General features: G+C 41.8%; 1 protein-coding gene across 4 annotated transcripts in view; it reads left to right on the top strand.

The window, feature by feature from the left end:
- TOM1L2 (target of myb1 like 2 membrane trafficking protein) overlaps positions 1 to 25,854 on the top strand; it is a 51,652-nt gene that overhangs the window by 1,741 nt on the left and 24,057 nt on the right. For all 4 annotated transcript variants that reach the window (XM_088174250.1, XM_088174251.1, XM_014871101.2 and 1 more), the window contains exons 2-6: positions 16,925 to 17,009; positions 17,945 to 18,023; positions 19,632 to 19,781; positions 23,952 to 24,086; positions 25,021 to 25,179. In XM_088174250.1, coding sequence (XP_088030376.1) covers positions 16,925 to 17,009; positions 17,945 to 18,023; positions 19,632 to 19,781; positions 23,952 to 24,086; positions 25,021 to 25,179 — 608 coding nt within the window. The remainder of the gene's footprint in view (positions 1 to 16,924; positions 17,010 to 17,944; positions 18,024 to 19,631; positions 19,782 to 23,951; positions 24,087 to 25,020; positions 25,180 to 25,854) is intronic.

The following is a 25,854-nucleotide window of genomic DNA, read 5'->3' on the forward strand; positions in this document are numbered from 1 at the left end:
ACGTGCAGGGACACCTCCTCGTCGAGGTAAAAGGCCCTTGCATGGGTGAAGCTCATGCTGTGCTCTGAGCATGGCTGGGCTCTCTTTGCCAGGCTATATGGAGCATATGTATAACTTGCTGTTTATCCTCAGCCATCTGGGGTGTTTATTTCTTCTGCTGAGGGAGAGAAGCGCCAGGAGTCGGAGGAGAATAACGAGAACAGCTCGAGTGAAAGGTGATTTTAGAGTGAATTGGCTTTGTTGTGTTTGGCCATCAGAGCAGCCCTGCCAGCACAGCTGCTGCTGGGCCAGGCCTCTGCCGTCAGCCTGGGAAGAGAAGGCAGCAATTCCTCCTCTCTTCATTGGCAGCTTCTTTTAGCATCACTCAGTGGTTTGAAGAAGCTAAAGAATTGTTGGGGGGCAGGGAGCGAGGAGCAGTAAAATCTGCTTTTTTAGCCTTCTGCCTCTTTAACTCCAGAGTGCAAAGGTTTTCACAGCTCTCACATCCCTTCGCTCGCTGAACGAGCCCTGCCAACTTTGAGGCTTTGAACACTGAGCTGCTTCCATCAGATAAGGTTAGGTGTGCAGCTTCCCTTAACGCAAAATTCAGCTTCACTTTCAGAATGTTTTTTTTTAACTCCCAGGGGGAAGAGATAACTGCAGATTTTATTTTGGAAGACAAATTTTTCTGCTTTTCCTATCGCTGCCAGTTATCCCTTTCTGAGACAGCAGTAAAACAAAAGCATGCCTTGTTCTCAGCCACTGCTATTTGCCCAGTGCTTCCACAGTTTGTTTTCCCAATGAGCTTGTGGAATATAATTTTCACTTATGTTTCTCTTCATTCTTTGAAAGAAATGGAATAATTTTGTATTTCTGTTTAAACATATTGTGTTGTACACAGTTGTGATGTTTTCAAGCAAGGCCTAACACTCACCATAAGGAAGAAGTGCAGAAAATCCTGTAGGTCCGTCAGCACACCAAGAATGTGTGTTCCCTGCCAGGAAGTAGCAGAGGTTCACGAGAAGATTTAATTAGGGCTCTACAATATCTGCAGATAAATGCCAGGTCTGAATAGAACAAAGATGTCAGAAAAGGTTTGGGGAGAGCTGAGAGAGGTAATACAAGGGATTTTCTCTTTTCTCTTCTTTATCTGGATAATGTCTGAAGCTAGGCAGGCTTTTTATGTTAACTCTTTTGCTTAATGTGGGAAAGTAATGCTAGGATGAGCTCAGAGGATTTGTAATGGAGATGGATAGAGTCTCCTGCATCTAAAGTGCCAGTTGAAATGGCAGCCAGGTTCCTCATGGCTGAAACCTACCTGATTTTTGGACTGGCTAATATGGCACCCTCTATTTAATTCCCGGTGGTGACATAGCAGAAACAATATAAGCAATTACCATGGCTGCTAATTACAAGCCTCACCTAATTTTGCTGTAATACTTTGATTGACCTGTGGATACTAAGTTATCCTTGTGTCTCCAATAAAATCCTCTCCTGAGAAGAGGGGTTGGTTTTTGGTGGGGCTGTTGTGTGGAAGGCAGGCAGCTGTACCTGAGAGATTCCTGAACTCAAAAAATCCCATTTTCATTCCATATTGCTTTTTAGCTGGAGGTTGCTGTGAAGGGAGCTTAGCTTATAGCATCATTTTACACATAAACCAAAAATCTCACCCAGGATTTTATAGCAGAATCCAGTACTTCCCAAGGGTTTTTTGAGGTGTTTTTCAGAAGGTCTTTTGTGAAGGCTGGTGAGGGTGGAATTGGGTGCCATGGGTTTCTTAGGCTGCCAAGTACATTGATGTTGACAAGATCCTTTGTGGCATTGGGTACTGGCCCAGTTCTTACAACTGAACTGTTTATTTTTTCTGTTGAAGAATATCCTGACCAGGGAGGAGCAGAAGAGCAGGAAGATGTGTAGTAAAGCAGTGCTGACAGAGTGCTTGCTGTGTGGAGAGGGATCAGCCTGGAGAAAAAGCTGCAATTTACAGTAGTGGGAATTTGCCTTGAGATTCACCATCCTGCCATAAATTGCGTTTTTATCTTTCTTTGTTCAATGGAACCATCTTTAAAGTGTCACCACTCTATTCAAGGTTATTAGAACAAATACCCTTGCTGCAAGTTAGTGAAAACATCCTCGATGATTAAAGCTGATTGAATTACAAGGATGTGGAGTGTTGGTGACTCTTTTTTAGCCATTCTGCTTATTTGATAGTGGCCATATGGCTTACACGTGAGCACACAGGAAAGCCTGGTTTAGGGTTTTGTTTTGTTTTGTTTTGTTTTACTCTGGAGACTTTGCAAAGGCTTCAGGAAAATGCTTATTTGGTTAGGCTCTGGTTAGGGCTTTGTGTGCTGCTAAACTCAGCTCTTCTCACACAGCCCCAAACCTGCCTGACCCAGAGCCAGAGACCTCTGGGAGTGAAGTTCAGCACCTGAATTAAGTGCAGCGAGACTTGAAAGTTAATTTTTAACAATACAGTAGAAATGAAGTTGTCCTGTGTGGCTGGGAGTGGGGATCAGGTGCTGCTGGTTTACACCCCTGGTCTCTGTTGCAGAAGGGAAGTTTCAATGCACAGTGCTGACCTGGGCACTTGCTTGGGAGTCTGTTTTTGGAGGAAAAACAGCGTGGTGATTTAATACAGAGTATTGTTTAAGGAGACTACAAAAACAAGGTTTCAGCAAAAGATACAGAGACACTTTATTGAAGCAGCAGTGAGGCAGACAGCTTTTCAATTGATTTTTATCAAAGCACTTGCAGTTTCCATTCAAGGCTGTTAAATTGATAATATATATGGTGGATACAGGCTGTTTTCAGAGCTGCTGTTTTGTTCCCCCCCCCCTTTTCTTTCTTTTTAATGGGAAAATGCTTCAGCCAAGGGGGTTTAAAACACCTTTTTATTTTTCCTTCCATAAGAAGCACTTGAGCCTTCAGGTTTCTTATATCTCTAAGATTTTTATGATTCTCAGAATAAAAACAGTTCTTAAATAAGTGAGTTGATGGCTACATGTAGGAGCAGAGAAATGCATTAGAGCCAGCAGCTCGTGGTAGTCTTGTGGGAGGCATTAATCCAGGCTTTCTTGTCCAAAATTTCCCTAAGTTCCCTTCAGAGTAAACTTACTACTTTGCTGTGCTGTAAGTGAAACATTTTTTTTTGTTATAGTCAAGCCTTTCCCCAATGCTAGAGATCAGTGTTTAAAGTGCACACCATAATCTTAGGATGTGGTCCCTGTAAAATATCATTTTTGCAGTGTGTTGTTGGGCTCTGAATCCTCTCTCTCATCATTCATTGCTATATAATGAAATAAAAAATCCTTTGCATTTACACACAACCATGGAAGCTTTGTCCCTTATTCTAAGGGAAGCTTTTCTCCATACAAGGTGGCAGTAACTTTTCTTGCTGTATCAAAAAGATGAATTTTGCCTTTGTCAGCAGTGAAAAAGGCACAAGAAGTTCTGTCCTCAGAGCTGAAATACTTTTCTAGGTACTCCTGTAGCTGGTCAGTTGTTAGAAATCCATCCCCCCCACTGCTCATTCAGAATTGTGCTTGTCATGCAAAAAGAGCCTGATAAAGTGCTTTTAGTTTTAGAAGATTATTTGGATCTGCTTTCACTTCATGACAATGGATTATGTTGTAAGGAAAATCTCCATGAAATACAAAAATGGATATCTTTGCTTTTAAAGAAGCAAATAAGTACTGAGTCATGAGTCTGGCAACTTGGAGAAACTATGTACACGTGTGAAGCTGGGTAATTAGTATAATGCCATTTAATACTGGGTTACTAAGACAGGATTTATTTTATAGGCACAAAAGCAGATTGTAGTTCATGAAGGTATTATAACGTGTATTTTTGGGTAATGCTGTTTTATCTCTTTCAGCATGGTATGCTTAAATGTATATTCCATATGCTTCTAATAGCCATCTATACATGAGAGTGAGGACAGCTTGTTCCCAGTTTGTTCCTGCTCTGTTCATGAGCTCAGCAGATTTTTTAAACTCCATATATAAAATATGCTTGCCTAAAAACCACAGAAAATGCCCACAAACCCTTCCAACTGATGTAATGTTTCATCCAAAACAATTTTCCTCCAAAAAAGTACTCTGTTTTCCTTAGTGAGGAGCAGTTTTAAGGTAGGCAGACTTTCCTATGATTTCATAAACTATGTTGAGTTTTTAAATAACAGTTTTTGAAGGCGTTGAAGGCATTTGTGGTATTCTCAGTGACAGTGCTCCGTGGAGGGACAGCAACATCTCTTGCAGAAGTTCTGTTGAGATAATCCCTGAAAAGTGAGGAAGAGACCCGAAAACCCAGCCTGTGAAACACAGATCATCCAGAACTAGTTTTCCTCTTTCTCATTTACATCTGCCTGGGGAATTCCTAGTTTTCTATGTAAAAGAAACTTGTTGCTGTGCATAAAAATCCTACCAAGGATAGATAAGCCTTATCTTCTGTATTTGTGTAGTTATTCTGCTGATGGTTCTGCCCAATCGTTTCAGTTACTGTCAGTGGCAAAAGGCTCTTTAAAAATTGATTCTTCAGCACAAAAGATACTGGTCTAAAAGCTTTGCTAGAGCTGGGTCTCTTTTCTCTTAGAAGCAGCTCCTTTGCTACAGGTGGACATGTTTTTATATAACCCAGGGAGTCAGATCTTCCAGCTATAGGCAACATTTCCCATCACTCTGGAAAGGGAGATGCAAATAAATCCAGCCAGTCTGTTATTGGCAGCACTGTCTTTAAATTTAAATATACACTCCACAATTGTTTTCTACCTGTCAGTAAGGTAAGCTCCACAATGCTGTAATTCATTACAAAATCAAATATTAAGGATGAAAAAAATCCATGCCCTGTCTGTGTTTGAGCAATTCCTGGCATATGGAGTATTTACCCATGCTCCTGTATCTCTTGGTTCACAGCTTTTGGCAGCTCAGTGTAGTCTCAGGGAGCATCAGGAAACTCAAAAATAAGGAGAGAGTCAGAAGAAACCTGTTGGTTACTTGTAGCCTGCTTATTCCTTGAGAGTAGGGCAGCCTGTTCCCCAGCTGCTCCTCGGAAACCTTCTGGGTTAAATTAGCTTGGGGAGAAATTATTTGTTCAAATTCAGATCAAAGAAAACATACACAATGTGAAGGCACAGATTTGTGTTGTAAGCTGTTTAATCTGTGTTTGAATACCAAGAATTTTTCAGAGCATTGGTTTCGTGTTCTTAAGGCAGAGAAGACTTTGTTGCATCCCAAATGTGGTCAGGAATGTTGAAGATGTTAACTTGAACATGTTGTATCCTCTTTATTTTCATGGGATGCATTTACTGCAAGAAATATGACTTGCTTCCTATTTAACCCAAATAACAAAAAAATTAAAAAAAAAAAGAAATCCCATTTTTTGCCTAGCTTAATAAATGCAAAAAGTCCCTTTTAAAAATCTGGTGTTTGCTGACTTTTTTTTTTTTTTTTTTTTTAATTTTGTCTCAATTATAGCTTTCTGCATTTATTTTCCTGTTGGAAGGAAGGTGGTGCCTTTCCTTGTCCATAAACACAAAAAGCTACCTTGGGTATATTAAATAAATTGCAAGCTTCAGCAGCTTTGCCAGCAAATTTTGGAAAGTTTTATGGTATTCTGGGCCTTCAGATGAGAGATATTTCATAGCTTTGTCTTCTGAGACTAATAAATACATCTGTATATTGAATATATGCATTTTACTTAAGCTTTGGTGACTAAATACTTACTGAAATACAGATGCTTTTTTAAACCATCTGCAAGGCTTTAATTAGTAGTTTTGCCCAAGAAGTCCTGCCTAAGTGTGGTTTTGACTGAAGTGATCCAGAGATGAGATACTATGCTGTAGCTTTTCCTCCTAAACCTCATTGATTGCAGTTGAAGCAATGGATATCTGTTGGGCTCAACACTTCCCCCTCTTTGATATGAATTTTTGAGTATCTTAACTCCTCAATTTTTATCAAAAAGCTCTCTGATCAGTGAACAGAGTGTTAAGGAATTTCGCCAGTTAATTGGTTCCTAATTTAAGGATTAGGAGAGAAAATATGCAAATTTTATTGGAATATTTCATCTGGAGTGAATTTTGAAATCCATCTCCACACTGTGACCCGAGTTATTTCCCGAATTCTGTCTGGTATTTTCCTGAGCAATTGTTATGGGATATAGGCATGATAATAAGATGATTGATAGTGGGATGTAGAGGTTGGGCTGGCTGCAGCATGTATTTGGGTTTGTGTTATCCTGAGCTCACATTTAAGCTGTTGTAGTAAATAGCTTGTTTTTTTCATTATCTTTGAGCTGCCCTTTCTCTACTGATTTTCCGTGGTTTTAATTAGAAGGGTATTTTGCTGAAAAGAGCGAACTCAGACCTTTGTGAAATTTTCTGCTAGTACAAATAATGGTAAATCTGAAATCACTTATTAGACAAGAAGTTGTTATGGCAACTATAAGATGGTTGGCTAATCAGAGAGTGAGATCAGTTTTTATTTACAAGTGTAATGAGCAATTAAGTTTGAGCAGCTGTCAGACTTGGAAAGTGATTAAAGTTCAGCAAACAACCCAAATGGGTCAGTGTTCAGTTCTGATGGTTTTCTGACACTGCAGCTTGATCATCTGTGGGTTTTACCTACTATAATTAAATCTGCCTTTTAAATCCCCATCCGTGCCAATGACTTGGCATAGCCAATGAGTAGAAAAACCCCTTTTTCCTACCAGGTTCCTTAATGGGTATTGGCCTGGAGTCTTGCTGTGGGTAATGAGGTATTTCACGTGTAGAATTCCTTAAAGCAAAGCTCAGTTTGGATGCAGAATCATCTCCTGGCTGTGGTGATCACCAGGAGGGAGCTGGAGCAGCCTGGCTCAGCCTTTGCACCTCTAAAGGCTCCCTTTCATTACAGGCAGCATCACACATTTGTTGGTTGCTCAGGGAGCTGCTGCTGGGCTCCGAGGAAGGACGTGCACAGTGTACATGAACATTCAGCCCAAAGGAGGTGGAGAAAGTCGTGATTCACCCAGAACCACGAGGGAATGCCCAGGAGAGGCTGAGCTTGGCTGGTGCTCGTGAAGCCCCATCACTGGGCTGGTCACAGTGAGCAGGGCAGCTGCTTGTCCTCATGGCTTTCCCAAGCTGGAGGAGCTGGTTCTCTTCAGATTCCAAAAGATTGCATGAGTTCACACTGGGAAGGTTACCCTCCCATCCATATCTGCACCAGGTCAGCCTATTTCATTGCTGGAGTTTGCTTCCCTGCTGCACATGCTAAATAAGCCAAACTGTTTGTAAGCCATGCTCAAAATTTGTGTCCTAGTTAGAATTTTAACTGTCCAAGACAGTTAAACCAAGCAGAGTTATTTTCCAAAATTACGCTGCAGTCCCCTGATACATTTACATTTTTATTAATTTTGCCACATTAATGCTATGATGTAATAGAGGCAATTGCAGCGGAACGTGAAATGGATTGGGACAGCTCCTGACCTGAAGAATTTACAAAGTCATGTGCCTAGATAACACAAGTTGGTGAATGGGGACTTAAGAGAAAATTAAAATGACAGTCTCAGAAATAGGCATTTGCATACTTGACCTAAACTTCTGGTATTTACATTTTCTATTTATCAGTCTTTTTCAGGCTTATCTACGGCAGTGGCACATGAGAAACAGGGCTTTAAAAATGGAACAGAATTTTTAGTAGGGTTATTAGAGACCAAGAAATCCACATTTCTCATCCCCCAAGATGGGATTGCACATACGTATCTTGATATTGCTGTTGCCTGATTTGCACTCGGGTTTCCTGAGGAGATTGCTTGGAAGTGTTTATCTGCTCAGCTTCTGCAGGCATAGCAAGCCTGGCTTGAAATGGGCAGCTGGCAGTGGAGCCCTTCAGTGACCACAGCACTGGCAAAAGTAATTCCTGTCACCTAGTGGAAGAGGAGCCAGCTCTTCCTTCCTCCCATGGTGAATATTTAGTGTATTCCAGACACTGATCCTCAAGCCGTGGAGATTTTGGAAAATTGGGATGGGGTTGAAGCTTGCTGCCTCTTGCACAAGCCTGGTGTCATCCTGTAGAGAAGTGCAAGGGAAGGCTGAAAAATCGGAATGCAAACTGAAGCCTTCACACTAGAAAACATGACCCATCAACCCTCGAAAGCTGCAGACTGCTCTGTGGAGTTCACTCTACATATGGGATAATTCTGGTTTTCCAGAGGGGACAGCTCTCACCTTCATAGTTTTATGAGAGCTGGGGGTGGGAACATGCACGTGGAAGAGTTACTGCAAGAGTTGTTGCCTTTCATTTGTAACACATTTTAATTATCACGTGTGAACACTTGCTTAAAAATCTGGCGTAGCACGCTGCAGCAAAGGAGTAAACCTGTTCTTGTAACTGCTTCCTAGTAGGAATGGGAGATTTTGCTTATTTTTCCCCTCACTCAATAGTGTTTTCAGTTTATTTTAAGCATGTGAAAATGTGGGCAGCTGATTTTAGGAGTAACCTGTAAAAAATAATACAAATAATTCTAATGTAGGAGCGTGATGATTCTTTCTGCCTCATAGTTTGTTTGCAGCAAACATGTTACAAGTGAGCAGGTGGGAGGGGGATTTTGAAATATATGGGAATGGATTTTTAGAGTTTGCAGCTGACGTGGATTAAAAATTCTTCAAACATTTCATCCATGAAAGGCAATTAGTTTTGTTTTATGAATATGAAAAGCACGTAGCTTGTAAGTACTGGAGTGAAGTCCCAAGTGAGTTATTAGAACTTGCTTTACTCATGTAGTACAAAATTGGCCATCAAGAGCTGATAGATTTCAAATATAGCTCACTGACACACTGATCATCCATAACTTTTCATAAAGTCATTTTTTTGGGCTCACCTGTAATTACTGGATACTTTTAAAGTCCTAAATGGGGCAGATAGTCACAGATCAGGACAACTCCTTACTCTTGATGGTGATTACAGCATGTTGTGCTGCTGGGATATGGCATTGTGATACCTCTCTGCCTGCTTTCCCTACTTTCAGCTACTCCTTTCTCTGAGATTCATAAATTAAGGCTGATAAAATGAATGGAGTCTGCTCTTTTTTTTTTTTTTAGCAGGTTTTTTTTTTTGGTTTTTTTTTTGGCATTAGGAAAAATTAATGCAGTCATTGGTTTTGGATTATTGGGGTTGTCTGTGTGAGTACTTCTCAGCTACTAATGGGTGTTTGGAAAACGATGGGTTTTTTCAGCTCCTTTATTTTTGGGGTTTTTTTGGAGAGCCAAAACTGTTAAGAAATTTGGTATTTCTAGTGTTAATCAACAGGTGTTACTCATCCAGTATGTCAGTGCTTTAATACTTGATATTCTCAGTTAAGGAACTGGCAGCCCAAGTTAAGGAATGAGGTAGCCCCTCCAACCATCCAAATTCCACGGAGAAAATTAAAACAGGACGAAAACTCTTTGGCAAGTGGTGGGCTACAATCTAAGTTCTATGGAAATGACTAAATGTTGATGATTTTGTTATAAAACACTGGCTGCTGGACAGTGTTCAAAGGAGGAGGAGATTTGGGTACCCATCCTGATGCACTGACCTGTTTAAACAACACTGTGCTGATAAATTCTCCCACACAGAATCATATGGACACGTCGCAGCAGTCGCAGTTAAATTTAGAAAAGGCAAATCTGAAGGAGACCGTTTCATCACCCAGGAGATTTTAATTTATGCTTTCATGCCTCTCATCCAGAGAAGAAAGATGGACACTCAGAGTGGGATGATATTAAACTACTGCAAGTGTTGTCTAATAGATCACAGATGTCTGTGAAGTGGCAAGTCATCATCCCCCCGACACAGCAGGACGAGGGGACACTGTCCCGAGATGTGACATGTCATAAAGGATCATTGATTTGTTGCTCCCCTACTGTAAATCAAGCATCTCCATTCAAATCCATTCAAATCCATTAATACAGGGCACAGATTTTAAAACAGCTTTGGCATTTCTGATTGAAGGCTTGGGCGTATCGATTCCTGACGTGAGCAGCTCCCTGTTTGTCAATCGTGGCACCATCATCTGAAAATCGTGGGTTGGCAGTGAGGTGGGAATCTAGCCAAGGTCACTGCTAAAAAAGATGAGGAAACGTGCAGTGAAGGCTGAATTTTGGGGGAAAGTGCCTCTGAATCATGCAAATGGCTTGATGAGCTGGGAGCTGCTTGTGCATGACCTCGCTCTGAAGGACGGCTATTTACAGTACATGGGTCAACATGTGAGCTCTAATGAGTGTCAGGGCATGGGAGGAAGGTGTTCTTCTGTGCTTTTGTTTCTAAAGCTGTGTAGAATGGAGAAGTCAGATGGATTTCACTGTGCTTTAAAGAAGCAGTAGTGTCTCTCTGCCATCTGTTTTGGAAGAGAGCAACTCACATACACATGTCATTCAGTGGAGTTTGCTGTCAGCAGCAACAATTTCTGCTGATGGGGGAACTTCAGGGAGAATATTCATAACAAAAGTCTTTATTGTATAGAAACACACCGTTCTGCTTGGGATCCAGCTTCCAAATGCTTTTAAGGGCTGTGACTAAACTATCATTTATGCCTGAGATGAGAAACATCTGAGTACAGAGCTGCCTGGACCAGGTTCTCCTCTCAGGCCTTTTATGTGCAGTACAATTGCAGATGGGAAGGTCCAGCTGGTTTTACACCCTGCAAATGTATCAAGACCTTTGAGATGTGATAAACTAAGTGAGCCATGCTGATATGCTCCCATGCCTGTTCTGATATTATTATAAGGCTTTCTGTTTTGGTTTCTTTTTATTCAGGTGAAGCTCTGAATGAAAGAAAAGTCTTCTTTGTTGTACTGCTGTTAATATTTGTTTAATATTTATTAATCCATTCACCTTGCTCTGCTTCTGAAACTGCAGTGCAGCTATGCTCAGTTAATCACCTGGAGTTTCCTGCACTTGAGAGGCTGAATTTGTGGGAGATGCTGGGTGATGTTTTTTTCTCCAGCATATCTAAATCACGAGAATGTTGTAGCATGACTGTGAGTACCATGAGGTCCTTAAAAAGGCACTGTAATTATGTACTATATATTCATGATTGCAGGTACGTGTGATCTGGAAAGCGGGTTGGAGGAAGTTTGGCATTTGGGTGGCACCTTCAAAAAGAAGAAAACCTGAAAGTTAATTGGAGAAAATGACAGTTCCCAGTTTACTGCTGTGCCTTCCAACAGCACTGGAGCTAAATACTCATTAGGGTTGCACGTGTGCATGTCCACAGTGTCTCGTTATTTTATGTTAACATAGACTCTGCAGCCATTACCAGCTATTCATTTATTCAGCACCAGAAACTTTGGCAAAACAATGAATGGAGGATAAATGATTTGATCCCAAAGAGTTTCAGTGTGAGCATAGCTAAAAACCAAGTGAAAAATCACAGTGGTCATGTCAAGTGGATGGCTGATGCTGCAGCAGTCCGACCCAAATCACATTTTCTGTAGTGCTTTGCCATTCAGATTGAGCCCGTTTGTTCTAGCTGACTGCCTTTTTCCTTGGAAGTGTGAAGCTCAGCATTTTCAGAGCAGTGTGAAATAAGGAATGTAGAAAAAGGACTTGGAGCAGTGAGGTGGCTAATTGAAAAATGCTCTTGGAGCTGCACACTCTAACAAAGAAACTGGCAGGGTTTTATGAGTAAGTCACTCCAGAGTTGAGTTTTGATCTTGAATTTTGAATGAGTCACATTTATATTTTAATAGGAGCGTTTTGATAAAAAGGAACAATCCTCCTGTTGGTTACCATAATGTCTAAGTGGCCGTGACTGTCTTTTTAAAAGCAAATATAGAGAAACAAGAATAGACTGGTGGGTCCAGGAGTATCCAAGTGTGTTATTTGAGTGTGTCTCTGTCTCCCAAATGAGATGCCTTGAACTCAGCAGCTTTGTCAGTGCTGGGGGTCTTTGGTCTTATCTTCAATTTGCTTGGACAGCTGAAATATGTTTCCATGGCCTCTGTATGGTTATTCCCTGGATCTTATTGATGATGCTGTAGGGGTCATTGATGAGTTATTGAATCCAAGAGAGACAACTGAAGTCACAAAATGTAATGGTGCTTTAAAGTGTAAAACAGTTCTATAGGCTACAGCTCAGAGATGTCATCATCCCATTCATTTGAGCAGTCTTGTCAGGTTTGCATTGCCTTGCAAAACTCTTGATATTTTCCTGAAAGCCCAGCCTGTAAAAGCATTTTGCTTTTACCCTCAGCTGATGTCCCTTGCTTCTGAGACAGCAGCACTGCATTGAGGGGAGGGAGACCAGCAGGATGGAAGCAAAAACCTGCTGATACTGTGGCTCCTTCTGATCTCTGTTAAGCAGAGTGAAATATAACATATCTGACTGTTTGATTCACTAATTTCAGTGGTGGAGCACAGCTGTTAGGCAGGTGGACTGTTAAGATGCAAGACAAACATCTAAGATCTGCAGTCTTATGAACTTGCAAGCAAAAAAGAAAAAACAGCCACAACCCCCAAGATGTTTTGTGCTATTTGAACACCAGACACTGTTGGAGGGAAGAGGATAAATTTGGGCTTGGAACTTTCTTGGTTTTGGATCTCTCTAACACGATGCACTTGTGTGCATGCTTCTTGCATAAATAGAAGGTGAATTTGTGTGTGTAATTCGTCCCAAATGTATGAATTGAGAGTCTCTGAAGCAACATCTGGAGAAGACCCAAGAGAGAAAACTGTGAGTTCTCTGAACACAAAGATCTGTTCATTCATGAGATTCTGATACTCAAACAGAAAACAGCAATTGTGCTGTTTCCATTTAATGTTATTTCTAGCAAGTGCCACATTTCACTTTCCATTTTGCATTTTCTCTCAAGACCATTCTATAGTACCATAAAGACTTATTGGTACTTATAGACGGACTTTTGGAGAGATTTTTACCCTGGTCCTGTCATCATTCAGGCTGGAATAGCTGCATTCAGTGCTTCCAGACGTTAGAATTCCAGCCTCAGCTGTACAAACATGCACATGGAGCAGTAGTATGGATTGAAAGGAGCAGAGAGGAGCTTCCTGAGGACAACCAGTGTTGGTGTTTCTCTGTGAGGTCGCTTTTGACCTGGTTTCAGGATGGGTGATAGAAGTTCTACTGTTTTCTTCCTGCATTTAGAGTCCAACTCCTGCCCTGCCCTGTGCCCTGTTTGTTACATGGTGATTGTATGGGAATTTCTGACCTGATTTCCTTGTGGTGACATCTCGGTTCGGAGCAGGTTGTTTGGGCAGAGCCTTGGCTGGGGGTGTGTGCACTGAGACTGTTTGTACTGGGAACTTTACACTGCTGAACCCTCTGAGTGCTGTAAATTATACAGGATTTCAGTGTGAGCAGGGAAATGCTGATACTGCCGTTTGGCAGAGCGTGGAAATGTGGCCACAAAAATTGGATCTCAGAGGGAAGGTGTGAATGAAAAAAATAGCACAGTTTTTTCTCCTTTTCCTCACAGACTGCAGATAAGCTGATGCTGTGTGTGCATATGCAGTGCCCAAGGTCTGCTGTGTGTCAGGCGTGGAGTGCCAGATTGTCTTTCTTCCCACCAGAACATTTATGCTTTAATTTGGGACACGTGGTGGGAGCCGATAGCATCTTGTTTCAGAGAGAGACTTTCTGATAATCTCACTGGTAGTATCATGTCTCCGTGTGAGACACAAACCCAGCACTATCCCAGCCCGAGTCAGGAGCTGTGCAAAGAGCCCTTGGCACCAGGCTGGGAGCTGCCAGCCCTTCTGTGATGCAATTAAACTATACCATAAACTCTTCATTTTAGGAGAAACTCCTCCTCATCACCTTCCCTCTTAACATTTCTTACTGCACTCTGGAATCTTTTGGTTACATTCCAGAGTCCATGTGTGAATGAACTGATGCCATTTCGATGCCTTTTAATGAGCATGAAAGAGGTCAAGGAACTGATTACTCTTTCAAAGGAGATTTGCATTATTTGTCTGCCATTCCTTTGCTGTTCTGTGACAGTTTCCAAAACCTGTTTAATCTTGTCAGTTGTATCTGGGTGCTATTTGAGGAGGAGCCTTCCAAAATGTCCATGAAATACTGGACAGGTTATTGAGTATTTTTAATTTACTGCATCTTGACTGTGTTGGGTAGGGATTCTCTTACAGCTGAGTGCAGGCAGAGCTGTTTCACTAGAAATCCAGAACTACAACCTGCTGTGTTTTGGTTCTAGAAGAGCTCTGTGGGCTTTCAGTTCATCACAGCACAATACTGCTCTTCAGGCAAATCCCACCTAAACCTTCTCTGCAGCCAGTGAACTCCTTTGTACAGCTGAGAGAGCACTGCAGCAGCAAATCTGGGTCACACACCCTACAAAGGACACACAACTCCAGATGACAAGTGCTCGTATGCTCTCTGTTGCTGAAGAAGAGGCTAAAATTAGCTTCTGACTCTTACTCGAATTAAAAATTACCCAAGGGGGAAAAGAACTAATTCTCAAGAAGGCAACTGTTATGTCTTAAACCCACACAGTCTCAGCTGTGTATGCAGAAATTCAAAAATAAAAAGGTAGTAACCAAGCTTTTTGGGAGAAAGGGGATTTTGTTTTCCGTGGAGTATCTCAGAAAGGGAATACGACCAAGGTTATTTGGGACCACAGATGAGCATTCTAGTGCTAACCTCTGTACAGTGCTGCAGCAGCATCTCTTCACTCTGCCAGCTCCAAAATAGCAGTTTTTATCTGTGGAGGGCTGCTATATCCACATTTTGTCAAAATTAACCTTAACTCCATGAGTTTTACAAGACCAGCGAGTGAATTGGCTGCCCGCACAACTTTGTTGTTGTGCTGGATCAGCATTTTCCAAAATCATATATAAAACATGATTATAGCAGACCAGAGAGTCTGAGCATGGCCAAGTTGCTGCCTGATGCCAAATGCTGTCAAGAACACACAGTTTGTTAATATTGTTTAAGATTAAGGAAACAAATCATGTGCCCATCTTCAGGAATACTCTCTATTTAAGATATAATCTCTTATTTTGGAGCATTTGGCTTGTAAATCCTTTGCAGCTCTGGGGATCACCTTCTCTAGCAGATCAGATGTAGTGATTTTTTTTTAATATCTCTGAATGTTAAGGGTTTTCTTCTGATGCTAAATAAAATGTTTTCCTAAGTGATAAGGACTACATGGAGGTGAAGGCATATCACATTCTATAGCAATAAAACCTTATGTAGACTGTAAGAACAAAAAGCAACAAATAGAAGTGATTCTTACAAGTAACTTTGCACAAAGATAAATTTCCTGTATCCTAGAAAACATTAAACAGCTCTGCCTGCACTGTAAATGCAGTAAATTAAAAATACTCAGTAACCTGTCCAGTATTTGCTGGACGATATGGAAGCTGTGCATCTCTCAAGCATGAAGAATTTTCATTGACCAAAGTGAACTTTACCATGAGGTGGTGACAGCTGAAAAAGATCCAGCTGGGAGATTTTCAGCCTCCATTCTCTCCCCAATGGGTGCCTTGCAGTGCTGCTTCTCAGAATGAAAAGTGAGGTCTGTAACAAATGTTTTCCTGTTCCATAATCTCCTTTTTCATGGTGTCCTCTCCCTTCTGTTCAGCTCTCTCTTCTGGGGGTTTTACATGGCTGTCTGGTTGCAATTACTTCTGTAATTGCTGTCTTTGGTGGAGCTGCTTTAACCATGATTTTGGTGTAGACAAGTCACTGAAACTTGAATTACTGAGGCACAGTCTTTCTCCAAATAATGTCCCATAATTTTGGCCTGTGGGCATCTGTATCCTCAGTGACAGTGATGGAAATATTAATAGGAAAAAAACAGTGTTGGTAAACAAAAAGAGATGTGTGAAGTCCTTGGAGCCTGGTCTTTCCAAACAAAATCTGCTTTTTTCTGGGGGACAGATTGGGGTTAGATGTAGACAGAAGAATAGCTGGAGAAGATGGCACCTGTGGTTTTGTTTCTGCTTTGAAATGTTTAAAATTGGGTTTGGTCACCCTCTTTATCTTGCAGCATTGGATGCCAGGCATCTGTAGAAAAACCCAGACTAACTTAGAAAGGCTCATGCTTGGCTCAAAGGTCCCCTTTTTAGATCTTTCTGGTGACAGACTTTACATTCAGCTTGACATCATTCCTGACTGTGGGTAGCAGATAGGATTTGAATGCTGCAAGTGAGGAGCATGAAAAATTCCAGGGATGTTCCAGGCACTGCTAGACAGAACTATATTGATTTAGGAGGAAATCCCAAGGAGGAAATAGTTCTTGTCAACTGATTACTACAAGTTATGGTTATGCTACTCTTGCAGACATCTATAAATTAAACTGCCAACAGTTGGCATCTGCCACTGTCACAGTGCTATAGGTCATCCTTCCCCAGGAATTGAGTGATGCCAGAGTGACTTAACCTGCCACACAAATAGTGAGGGAAGATTTGGGAGGAAGGCAGAGCTTGGGAGGTGTGGAGAGGGACAGGTGTCATGATATCATGACCTGAACTGTTATGTGCTAAGTGTTTTCATGTGCTGGTGGGTCTTTTCATGCTAAAATTCCTTGAATTCTGTCCCCAGTTTGCTCTTTTTCCTCCCCCAATTCGTGTGGAGGTATTATCTGCTAAAACAGGGAGGAGGTCGTGTTGGTTTGGGGGGATATTTTCCTAGCTCATAACTTGCCAGCAGTGCAGCATCTGAAGAGTTTAAATTGGAATTAGCTGACATTTTCCTACTCTCCCAGGAATTCAGGAGTCTTTGAAGAACAGCCCATCTATGTGGGCTGGAGGGATAATTGATTCTGTCTGGAAACCTCTATGCTGATCCCTAAAACCAGGATGGAAGGATTGACATTGTTTATTGTCAGCAGGGATTTGTTTTTTTCTGTCTGTTACTGAATAGTTTCAGCTCAGAGTAACTGAAGATGGATTGAGGTATAGACCTAATCAGGAAGATGTGAAAAGATTTATTTTTCTTTACTTTACAGAAAAGGCCACAGATGGCTCTTTGCAGAGTGAAGACTGGACACTTAACATGGAGATCTGTGACATTATCAACGAGACAGAAGAAGGGTATGTGCTATTTCAGCAGACTTGGAAAGGTCCCTGAACACAATCTTCCTCCAGTTGTACTCAGCATGTGAGGAGGTGCAGCGAGGCTGGGGGCAGATGCTCATGGTTTGAATGCAATTTGCAGATCAGTTGCTTGGTTTTCCTGCTCCTTAGACCTCTCCTGCTCTCAGAAAATACTGCATGATGCAGTACCTGTAGGATTCAGGACAAGAGGAAATGGCCTCAAGTTGTGCCAGGGGAGCAACTTATTTAGATGACATATTAGGAAAGAATTCTTCACTGAAAGGGTGGTCAGACACTGGGTCAGGCTGCCGAGGGAAGTGGTGGAACCACCATTCCTGGAAGCATTCAAAAAACACGTGGATGTGGCATTTTGGGACATAGTATAGTGATGGGCTTAGTGCTGAGTTACTGATTGGACTCAATGACTTTCCTTTCCAACCCAAATGATTCTCTGATACTTTCTGTGATCAGTCTCTTGGGAGGGCTGGCATGAAGACCTTCTTGGAGAGGGTGCCAGCTTTGTTTTTCAGCAGGTATATCTCTTTGCAATGCCTTTAATTTCAGGTATTTGTGTAGACAGCTTTTCTGACACACTTCCTTCAGCACCAGAAAGCTTTGCTGCTTGCAGTCTGCAGGAGAACTGATCACTGCTCTTATTCCCTGGGCTTGTCACAGTGGCTGTCAGTCTTCCCTGCCTAATCAACAGCTTGGATTTTTGCAGACTTGGGGCATTCCTCCCATCTTGACTTCTGTGATACCTTGTCTCCTCACATATTTCTCCATGACCCTGCTTTGGTTGTCATCAGATGATCTGAAGTTAACCCGCATGCTTATGTCCAGCTGGAAATGGCAAAGGATTCACTTTCCCAGAGTTTATGGGATGTGAAAAGCCTGTCTGAGCTGTCTGTTAAAATGGTGTGTTTCTCCTTCAGGCCCAAGGATGCCATTCGAGCGCTGAAGAAGAGGCTGAATGGAAACAAAAATTACAGAGAGGTCATGCTGGCACTGACGGTGAGTGGGGGCAGGCTGGAATGCCTCAAAGGGCAGAACCCTTTTGTCATTTTCCTCTTCCTGGCACTCTCTTGAATGTACACACTATTTCCTTTAACAGCCACTGCTCTGCCCTTTTCTTCTCTCCAATTGCCTCCTCGCTTCCTTGGGGAGAGCTGCTGGAAGCTTTGCATAGTGGTTTTCTGACTCAATTGATTTCTGCTTCTTTTTGTGGCTCTTTTTCATCCCAAGTACTGACTGAGGAAAGTTAAAGTGGCTCAAATGGGTCTGTTGCACTTTGAGGTTTCCCTTTCTACTTCTCATTTCCCTGTGTCCAACCATTCCTCCACTCCAAGGCAACAGCTGTGGGCATATCTGCAAGTGAGGATGATGAACTTGCCATATTTTCAGCTTAATAAGTAGCTGATGCACAATTTCCCTTGTGAATGAATCTCTGTAGGAGACAACGCATTAATTTATGGTGATCTAATTTCACTCAATAAAGTGTAAATTATATTCTGTGCATTTAGGCAGCACTGCTAAGGTGTGGAATAATTTAGCAGTGACCTTTCCTGCTGATGGCTTTAGCTGGAGGTTTCCTGGGTAGTGCAGCCCTCCTGAGTGGGGTGCTGGGCTGGCTCTGGCAGTAACTAGATCGAGTTATCCTGCTCTGGGGAGGTGATCTGTATGATTCTTTCACACAGCTCTTGTTGCATCTCCCTGACGAGGCGTAACCATACTTTCTGTCTTCTTGCCATTTCCTGTCCTGGATTGTCATTTTGACAGATTACCAAAGTCCAAACCATGAGATTATCCATTGTGCAGGAAAGAGCGAAATCCATCAGGAATGAGCCCGTGTCATCATGGCTGATGAAAGTAGCTGAAGGAGGAGAGTAATTACAGACTCCTCAGTACAGAGTCACAGTGGTTATTAGGCATGGCTGTAAGGAGAAGTGACGTGTTGGATTTATCTCCATGCTAATCATGTTCTTCAGAGAGAAATCAACAGCTGTTCTTCCATGGCAGTTGAATGGCAAGTGGAAGGTGCCTCCAGCTAGGTTGCAGGGGGAAAATGTGTCAAAGTATAACCTGTCAGAGCATTCACAGGGGAGTGTTTTGAATGAGTGAAGATCATTCACCTGAATTCCCAACTCTAAAACATGGCTTATAGCTCGGAGCAACTGGGTCCAGCTGTGTTCCAGGCTCATAGAAAGTGGTGGAGTGGCACAGCACGATAATATCTCACTGTGACAGGATGTCCTCTGTCTTACCTGCTCCTGATGTGCTGCTCTGTACTTGGCTGTTCAGCTGCACCGGCTGGAAAGTTCTGCTTTGAAGATGAAGAAACTTTCTATTTCTTTACCTTGAAAACAGGAAAGGTGGATTACAAAAATGCCCAATGTGTTAACAGTGGGTGAGGTACAGCTGAATGTGTGTGTAGAAGTTTTTTAGAGAAGAAGATTTTGACAAAACTGGGGAAGAAGAAATGTAGTAACAGTATAAGTGTTATCTTCCCTCTGTCTTCTTGCCCTCTCATCAAAAAATCTAACATAAATTTAAAAACCAGGTGCTGTGTGTATGATCAAGCTTTGCTCCAACAATGAATGATGGGTTATTTTGTGTGTGTAGGTGTTGGAGACCTGTGTGAAGAACTGTGGCCATCGTTTCCACGTCTTGGTGGCAAATCGTGACTTCATCGATGGTGTTCTGGTGAAAATCATCTCACCCAAGAACAACCCCCCCACTATAGTACAGGATAAAGTCCTAGCACTGATTCAGGTACACAGCTTGTCTCTGCTTCCATATGTTGCTGCCTGAAATAAGGACTGTCTGCTTTGATGCTACGCATCACTAAACATGCTGTCATCGTTAAAAATGTGGCAAGTTTTTTATATATAAACTCAAACAATATGTCCAGATGGGTGGGGAAAAGCAGACATGTACACACACAGATATTTTATCCAGGGAGAACTGTCTGGATTCTAGTTAGAGAGGTACCATTCTAAAACAGGAGGATTTAATAAAAGGTAAATGGATGCTTTTTGCAATTTAACAGTCATATCTAGAAGCTGGATACTTGCCTTGGCGATGAGCTTGTCATCTGAGGCCAGGAGATTTCAGAGGATTGTGCTTTTGGTGTCAGCTGCAGAACACTTGTCTTTCTGTGTCTGTTTCCCTGAGCGGAAAATGGAGCTGTTTTTCTCCATTTGAAAGCATTCTGCATTCCTTTCAAAGATGGTTATAGAAAAGTAAATGACCATATAGGAATTAAAATGGTTTTGGTGTCTTTTCTCTGGTTATTGTGCAGTAAAAGCACGCTGTCAGATCCTTGCCTGCAGTGGGAAGTTCAGACATAGGCCTGTCTGCCACTTCTCCTTCTGTGCAGCACAACAATAAACAGCCGTGTTAATTCCACAAACCATTAGCCACACATGAGGAAACATTGGTGCCTGCCTGGAGGAAATCTGACAATTATAGGAAGCTTTATCACTAAGCTTCCACAGGCTACTGCATACACCAGAGACTAAAAGCCACTGCGTATTTAAAATGATATAAACCTGCTGCAGTGTTCCTTGTGGGGAGGTATTTACAAATGCACAGCATCATTTGCCAGATATACTTCTGATTTTTATGGCAAAGCATGCACTTGGAGTTCTGCTGCTTTATTTCTTATTTGGATACAGGGATAGGGCATCCTTAGAGCATGACAATGTAAATAAGTGATTTTTGAACAGGAAATAGGTAGGGCGATGGAATTAGTGGGCATTGCATTGGGGTCTGTGGGGTCCCTTTATTTCTGGTATATGATTTTATGGCTTTTTAAAAAAATAGCACAAAATTAATGAAATTATTAAAAGCAATTCTTGTGCATCTGCCTGAGCCCTCAGGTTTCTGCCTGCTTTGGTGGGAGAACGGGTGCATGCTGTGACCAGGAGATGAGGTTAAAAACTGTCCCATAAAGACAAACTGGGTGTGTTTCCATGTTGTCTTAGGGAATGTTGCTTTTGCTGGGCTCTGGGTTTAAATGGATTCCCAGTCGTGAATGCAGCTAAGATGGGAGTGTTTGAAACATAATCAGAAAGCCACAGTCATTGCCTCAGTGTATTAAACAGAGCTTTATCTGAGGAGACTTAGTGCAGTAGAGCTAAAAGCCTCACTCTAGGTACTAAATGCCTTTTGATATAAAAAGCCTGAAAATTATGAAGGTTGCCTGTGGGTGGGTTCTGTTTGTGTCTCTTTAGCTGGAGGTGGTAGGGGACTTTGTTTTCCAGATTGCCTGACAAGTTTGGAAGAGTGATTGCAGTCACTCATCCCAGGTGCCCTATGGACACACACCCCCAAAATACCCTATGACAGCTTCACTCAGCTTTGGCTGTGCTCTGTAGAGCTCCCTGGGGCTGGAGTTAACCCTGTCCCAGAGTGCTGATCTCAGCTCTGGCCCACCAGCATTGTATTTATCCCTTTTTATATCCAATTTGATATTGGGGAATTAATAAGAACAGAAATGAGAGGATTAATAGCCCAGACTTGGAAGCATGGAAGAGAGCTGTATAACAGTGGATGCCTTCAGCCACACAGCTGTGTGTGGGCCTTTCCATAACAAGGGTAGATAAAGCTGCCATCAATTTCTTGTCTAGAGACTTGTTTTGAGATGTTGAGCATCTTGTGTCTCACTTTCTCAACCTATTTCTTAGTGTACATGAATTAGCATATATTACATAGAGCTTATCTTTCCTTCTTCACCTGGCTAGGCCTTGGAAGTATTCCTTGTCACTGTGCCCTTGGTAAGAGCTCACCTGTCACCCAGTGTCCAAACACTGGGATGGTCCCCAGTTTAGAGGCTGAATTTACAAGGATATTTATGTGACCTGTTTGGACACACTGAGGATCCAAGTGGGATTTATCCTGAGGTATCTATATTTGATAGTCAGGCCCAAAGTCTTAGAAGCTCTGAATTAAATCTCCTCTCTGTCCTACATGTGTTTGGACAATGGGAAGGTCTCCTAAGCTCTAGTGTAGCTCCTTATCCATAAAGCAGAGCTAATATTGCAGCTGCCTAGTTGGACTGTAAGCTGTCTAGGATAGGGATTGTCTTACAATGTGTGTAGACAGCACTTAGGACAATAGTGCCTGTCCTACTTGTGACCTCTGAGACACTCTAATGTAGATAATGCTCCCAGCTCAGGTGAAGAAGAATACAAATGGAAGTGTCTCCTTTCTCCAGGGAAGAGAATTGCAGAACGGAGAGTAATCTTAAAAGGTGGAGTGCAGATGAAATGAGATCATTTGGCAAAATCCACAGGAAGCCAATGAAAGAGGGGATGTATTAGTACATCTTCCTGGACAAACAAGCTTCATTAAAAACTGGGGGCAGAATGCAGAATAATTTTGCCTCCAAGTTTCTTTCGAGTGATGATTATTAAAATAGAACATCCCTTGCCTAACCCTTGACACTTTTGCTTGCAAATAGGGTTGAAGTGGTGAACACCATTATGTAGAAGCATCATTCAGATGGCTTCTGATGTAAATTAAAAAGGCAGTGACATGGCAAAGGTGGAGTTACTTGTGCAGTCAAAATCTCCATCAGAACTAGGGATGTTTTGGAAGGTCAGTTCCAAGGAAACAATGGCTGTGTGCTGTCAAAGCTGTTTTCCCTGGCTCAAGCAGGGCTGTTTGGACTTGCACTGCATCAGAAGAGTTGATGCAGTTAATTTACTCTTAACAAAGCTGAGAAACAAACCCAGGATTGTCTGTTTGCACCTGATAATGGATTGTCTACTGGGCACGGATGGTAGGAAATGCTCTTTCTTAGGATAGGAAAGCAAGTTAAAAAATAGTATTATTTCTTATCTTACTTTGCTATCTTGGACTTCTGTCTCCCAAATATAGAAAATGGTTCAAAGAGCTTTTGAAGTGAAAATAGTAAAAAAATTCGTGTAAAAGTGATGACTAAAGGAATTAAGTTCAGAGCCCACACATGTGTCTCGCAGTAGTTCTGGATCCAGCACGCTGATACTCTGCTCCACACATGTGGGGGTTTGTGGAATGCTTCATTTTTTAATTGAGTCATAATATTTCAGTTTTTCCTTCCTCCACATTTTTAATATTTGGCTAATTTCCAAAACAAGTGAAAGGGGTTAAAGGCTTTCAGCATTCTGTGCTCCCAGCAGCTCCGTGAGTGCAGGAGGCTGGCTAGCCAAGAGAAGCACTTAGTACTCCCACTGAAGGAAAAGCTCAAATGTAAATTGAAGTTTTTTTAGACACCAGTGAATTCATGCAGGAGAGATATTATGAATGTTCTGGCTGTGGGAATTTCTCTCTTTTAAACTCATCCTTTGTGCCACACTGGGGTGTCTGAGTGTTGGATATGCTCTGTCAGAACCCAGGCGTCGTTAGTTCTGCTGCTCAGGGGAATGTCTTTTCACGAGACAAGAACCCCAGAAAGGACCTTTTTTTAAATATAAGTCTGGTCCAAATAAAACACTGAAAACAACTTGATGGTTGTGTTTTTCCTTTGGCAACAAATGAGGATGTTTCACAAAGTGAATGGAGATTACTTAAGATGATTTTACATCTTTGTGAATCTTGGTTAGATCTGTTGAATGTTTCTCACAGACCTTTTCTGATGGGTCATTTGCTGTACAATATGCCAGAAAAGATCAGCATCAATCACTACTAAGGAGAGGAGATGGAAAGAGACTTTCACGGATTTTCATGATGTCAGAGGCTACTCACAGCTACTCTGCACTGGTTCCTGTCTATTTTATATCTGAATAAAATGTATAGGTGACTGTCTTAATATTTGCAGGACCTTTTAGACCAGTTCTGATGACTTCAGCTTTCCTTTGAAGCTGAAATCCATGAAAGCTTTTACAGTCAGTATCTGAGGTCAGGGTGGGGCTGGAGCTTCATTTGGAAGGTTTATGGATAATCCCTCGTGTTTTCCAGGCTTGGGCTGATGCCTTCCGAAGTAGCCCCGATTTAACTGGAGTAGTGCATATTTATGAAGAGCTCAAGAGGAAAGGCATCGAGTTCCCCATGGCAGATCTTGATGCTCTGTCTCCAATACACACACCACAGAGGGTAAGCTGCAGCCTTGCAATTCCAGGGCTATTTTCCCAGGATGTATAAATAGCTGGATAACTACTCATTTTCCCCCTCCTGTTTCTCTGAATTTGGCTCATTTTCTCACTCCTGGAAGGACATTTTACTACTGAAAGGGCATGTAGGAGAGGCATAATACAGACTGATAAGCTGTCTCCTCCCTTGAGTTAATCATCAATCTGAGAAGAGGGAAAGAGTTTATAACATTTAATCTTGTACCCCAAAACCACCAAACAAATGCAACCAATTTGTTCAAAGAGAGCCCAGCAGGATTTATGATTGAGATTTACTTCTTTTGCTCAAAAGTGTGGTTGCTTTTGTTGGTGATAACCTTAAACCGAGGTCTGCCTGTCTATTAGGGGTGTACAGAGTCTGATCTCTCTGATCCCACAGTAACGTGTGAGCTTTACACCTCTGGAAAGTTAGGTCTGGAAAGTTGACAGAACTGCTGCTTGGAAGTAACTTAATGATCACAGGTGTTCTGATTATTCACTCTGAAAACTGAAGTTAATGAATCTTTGAAGCGGCAAATGCAAGTGATCAAGGACTGAGAGATTACAATTCTTGTGTCAAGGTTAATTAAATTCGGTATCTATGTATCGCATCATTTTTTGGAAGCCTGCAACTTAATTCCTAGTTTAAAATAATTTATAATTATTTCTCTTTGGCTCTTGTTTTTATTTTGCTTCTCACTTTTCTTGTAAAAGTAAATGGACTTACATGCTTGTGGGTTGGGTCAAAAGATACGGGCATGGAAGATTTTTGGAGCTGCTAGTCTTTTCTAGTAGGTGCACTGACCTTTCCCACAAGGTGCAATTATGTTCTATATTTGAGCCTGTTTGGCCTGAGGTTGCTGACAAAGCAAGTGCTGTCCCAGCTCAGCTTTTGAACTCCTGTCTTTCTGATGTGGCAGAGTGTTCCTGAAGTTGATCCTGCAGCAAATATGCACAATTCCCAGTCTCAGCAAAGGATGAGCACCAGTTCTTACTCTTCGTCCTCTCCAACGGCATATTCTGCTCCTCAGGCCCCAGCCTTGAATGTGACTGGTCCCATCACTGCTAATTCTGAACAGGTATTGGCATCTTGATTCTTTCAAGTGAGACTCTTTCAGCAAATCAAATTAGAAATTAATTTGCAGAGGAACTTTCATTTTAACTCTTTGGGATTTGTCTCCTAGGTCTGCCTCTACTTAGTAATCTTTCTTCCTCTTATACTAAAAAATCTGGGCTTTGGATGTGTCTCTGTGGCCTGGTAATGGCAGCACAATCTGCTGGTCCAGCTCAGCAGTATTTTAGCAGTTATTCCCATTAGCCCCTCTCCTTTCAAGGCACAGAATGTCTTGCAGATGCAGGAAGTCAAGCCCTTGCAAATACCCTAATACAGGATTTTCTTTACTCCCTGCAAAATGATAACTTCAGAGCCAAAGATTCTACTTAAAATATGTTCATCTTTCCCCACACTGGAGTCAGGCACCACAGCCAAGGTCTGGCTTTAGGTGCTGTTTGCAATTGCTTTCCTTCCATACAGACACAGCACATCTGGGTTTGTGATGATAATTCTTTTCTTTTTCTGTTCCTTTTCTCCTGGGTAAACTTTTTATCTTTTTTTGGTTTTTTTCCGGCTAGAATGTCTGGAGCCTGAGATATCAAGTCAGACAGAACCAGAGATATCTCCAAGTCAGTTCTTGAAAATTAACTGCTTAAACCAAAAGATTATGCAGTGTTTTGCTGTCTTGTTACCCCAATTT

Source organism: Sturnus vulgaris, chromosome 16 (genome assembly GCF_052056855.1).
Source record: "Sturnus vulgaris isolate bStuVul1 chromosome 16, bStuVul1.hap1, whole genome shotgun sequence".
Classification (NCBI taxonomy): domain Eukaryota; kingdom Metazoa; phylum Chordata; class Aves; order Passeriformes; family Sturnidae; genus Sturnus; species Sturnus vulgaris.